Below are 3,428 nucleotides of genomic sequence, written 5' to 3'. Positions count from 1 at the left end.
TTCATTCATTTTATGAAAATAGATTCTACAAATTTTACTTTTTGATCCTTGATTCCATTTCACATTTATCACATAAATGTATGCCATGAATCTCGAGAAAACCATACAATGCCCTCAAAATCTTACTTGAATGAAAGCATGACAAATAGGGAGTCCAGAAACAACATTACATCCCATCAGAAAATATAATGCATCTGGGTAAAGAAGCATTTTAATATACAGGGAAAATGGGACAAGAGTACATATATTATAATATTATAATAAATACTGAATCAGAAAGCAAAGCACAGTAGAGGCAACCATACGAATGTTCAATGAATACCATCAGATGTCACCATGATAGCCTCTACAACAATACATAGTAAGCAATTATTCTACAACTAATAAAACCCAAATGAATTCGACATACTCCATGCCGCCCCTACAATGTGGAGTTAAAGAATTTAAATAAAAATGTAAATGCCAGGCAGCAAGCCATAACTCCAGAACCATTCCAGTACTGTACAGCTGGAGAAGGCATCACCATTTACAGCAGCAAGGGCAGCAACATAGCTCCAACCAAGCTCATTTTCCCTGCCTTCACAGCCCATGCAGAGCTTTCACCACCAGTAGGAGCAGGGGCCATGGCGGGTGTTCCTCCAACAATAGCGGGGATAATTGGGGGGCTCATGGTAGACGTTACTGAAGGTGCAGGAACAGAGGATGCAGGAGATCCAGATGAAGGGGTTGGTGCTGTGGGGGTCATTGTGGGTGTAGCAACAAGTGGGCTAGGTGGGGATGCCATTGGGCTGGCTGTGGCGGTTTTGGGGGATGCTACTGGACTAGCTGTAGGAGTTGTGGGTGTTGCTGGACTGGATGTGGGAGTTGTCATTGCTACTGGAGCCATTGCAGGAGCTGGGAACGGAGACTGAGCCAAAGCTGAAATGCCCATCAAGCAAAAAACCAGCACGATCTCTGAAAATGCAAATGCACTCCTGCCTGCCATTGTTATCAAACACAGAATAAACTTTCCAAAAAAACTAACCAAGTTTTTCAGGCAATATGAAAACCCTAAAATAAGTTCCAAACACTGAAGACCAAAACACAAAGAAAGAATTGGCTTTGATTTAGAGCTTATTGAGCTTTGAAGATTGAAGTGAAGGAGGAAGGGTGTGATTCCAAATTATAGGCGACTGGTGGGTGTCTAAGTGGAAAGCACAGCAAGCATCCAAGAAACTTCAACCGTCAAAAAATTTTGTGCTGGGATCTTTATCTCTTTTCCAACACCTGCTTTCTAGCTTTGTACGACATACCAGCCTTGCCCCAACACACATTTCTGTCATTCCTGTGACCATTGGGACCGTTATCACAGGGGTCTTGCAGTCTACAGCAAGGCATTCCATTGTACAATGGGCCCCTCATCCCCATTAAGACTGTTTTCCACTGTCCCTGACAACACCTATTGATTGATAAATCCAAAGAACCTAGGAAAATGTATCCATAAAGTTGAAAAACTAAGTCTGTCATTACCCAGAAAATCCAAAGTTAAAAACACCCCAAAACCTCAACCAAATTAATTATTCAATATTTAAAATTTTTAAAAATCAGATATATTAAATTTTTATGGTTCAACAGCTTCATTTTTTTTTCTCAACAGCTTGTTCTCTTTATGATGGATCATGGAATGAGATCTGAAACGTTTATGCAAATAAATTACATGTAGTGAAATCAAAAAGCCCAACACAATAATTTTAAAAACCTTAACACAATATCATATTACTATCAGAAATAATTTATTCAAGATCTTAGAATTTAGGTATGCCTCTTACAAAGTTTTATTAATCAGCTTTGTGATGCAAAAAGTTCACACACAATCTAATCCAGAAACAACTGATTAACATCTAGTGGCAATTGGAAACTTAATGTCTGCTATTTTTCTTACAAAGTTTTTCTTCAAAATAAGTAGATTTTTAGATTTGATTGGGTGAGTGTTTTTTTCATCAATACCTCCAACTGTTTAGATTTAAACCAGAATTCCCTCTCATCAAAAGTATTAATTAAAATAAGTAGATTTCCCCAATACATGAGACTATCTATATGTGCTTCTAGATTTGATTGGGTGAGTGTTTTTTTTTGCATCAAAATGCTTCCATGTTTAGAATTAAGCCACAAATCCTTCCATATTAATTAAAACACTCAAGCAATCAAATCCAGAAGCATATTCAAAAAGTTTTTTTTGTATAGAAAAAGAGCGCGCCGATGGGAAGGTCTAGTTGTATTATAGTTGATTACGTGCACATGGATCAACCATTCTTCTCCATTCGAGTATCATGCATGTTGGGCATTGCTATGGTTCAGTCTGAAAGATTACATATTACATAATACAAAGTGGCTCTTAAAGTAAGAGGTTCTATATTAGAAAAAAAGGTTCTATGATTTAAAGAATTTGTTAATAGCAATATCTATTACTTGTAGATTTGATTAGGTGAGTTTTTTCTTAAGCTTATATTTGATGACAAATAGGAGAAGATCATCGGTTACCACCCATGTTCCAATTACTATTCACTTCTTGCTCACCCAACCTCATAAATCATTAAATCAAAAAAATGATAACTAAAAGCCCATTAATAAATTTCACATGGTATCGAGCGATACCTTGAAATGATCACTTTTGACCATTGTGCGTATAATGGATTAAGTCGCATACGAAGACAACCAAAATAAATCATTGAAATCCGATGTACCATTTAGAATTTGTGGGTCAAAAAGTTAGCTCCAAGAATATTGGTACACTTCCCCTAATGAATTTGAGATAAAAATGTCTTAAAACTTTGAACAAGTAGAAAAAAATTAAGATCTTGAAATTTAGTCATGCCCCTTAGAAAGAGGTCCCATGTAGGGGACTTCAGATTTAATAATGGAGGAGTGATAGGTTCTATGATTAGAGGAATAGACTTAATAATTATGAAGTGATAGGTTCTATGATTAGAAGAATTTTTAATAAGAGTATTTTCTTAGATTTAATTGGATGACTACTTTTCTATAAAATTTCATGATCTATCATTTCTCTTCTCTTTAGCACATGGATCATTGAATTTGATCCAAAATGTGGAGGGAAGAATGCCTTGAAACTTTAAACAAGAACAAATTATTTAAGACCTTGAAACTTGAACACACCCCTTAGAAAGGGGTCCCATGTAAGTTGGCTATAGATTTAATAATTATGAAGTGACAAGTTTCTATGATGAAGAAGTTTTAATTAGTATTTATATTATCTTAAGCTATGATTGGGTGAGTTCTTTTTCTAGGTCACTGGGATCAAATTCCATGGTCAATCATTTCTCCTCTCTTGCTTTCTATTTCTAATCATGAATCATGGAGTTTGCTCCAAAACATAGAAGAAAAAAACTCACTCAAACAAATCAAAAAATCATACTCAATCTAATCCG

At 35.8% G+C, this 3,428-nt stretch overlaps 1 protein-coding gene across 1 annotated transcript; it reads right to left on the bottom strand.

The window, feature by feature from the left end:
• Positions 1 to 228: 228 nt before the first annotated feature.
• LOC131038818 (classical arabinogalactan protein 7) lies at positions 229 to 1,315 on the bottom strand. Its single transcript, XM_057971376.2, has one exon. The coding sequence runs from the start codon at positions 983 to 985 to the stop codon at positions 527 to 529; it is 459 nt and encodes a 152-aa protein (XP_057827359.2). The 5' UTR covers positions 986 to 1,315; the 3' UTR covers positions 229 to 526.
• Positions 1,316 to 3,428: the final 2,113 nt, after the last annotated feature.

Source organism: Cryptomeria japonica, chromosome 9, assembly GCF_030272615.1.
Source record: "Cryptomeria japonica chromosome 9, Sugi_1.0, whole genome shotgun sequence".
In the NCBI taxonomy this organism is placed as follows: Eukaryota; Viridiplantae; Streptophyta; class Pinopsida; order Cupressales; family Cupressaceae; genus Cryptomeria; species Cryptomeria japonica.
This window is presented reverse-complemented; position numbering and strand designations above follow the sequence as displayed.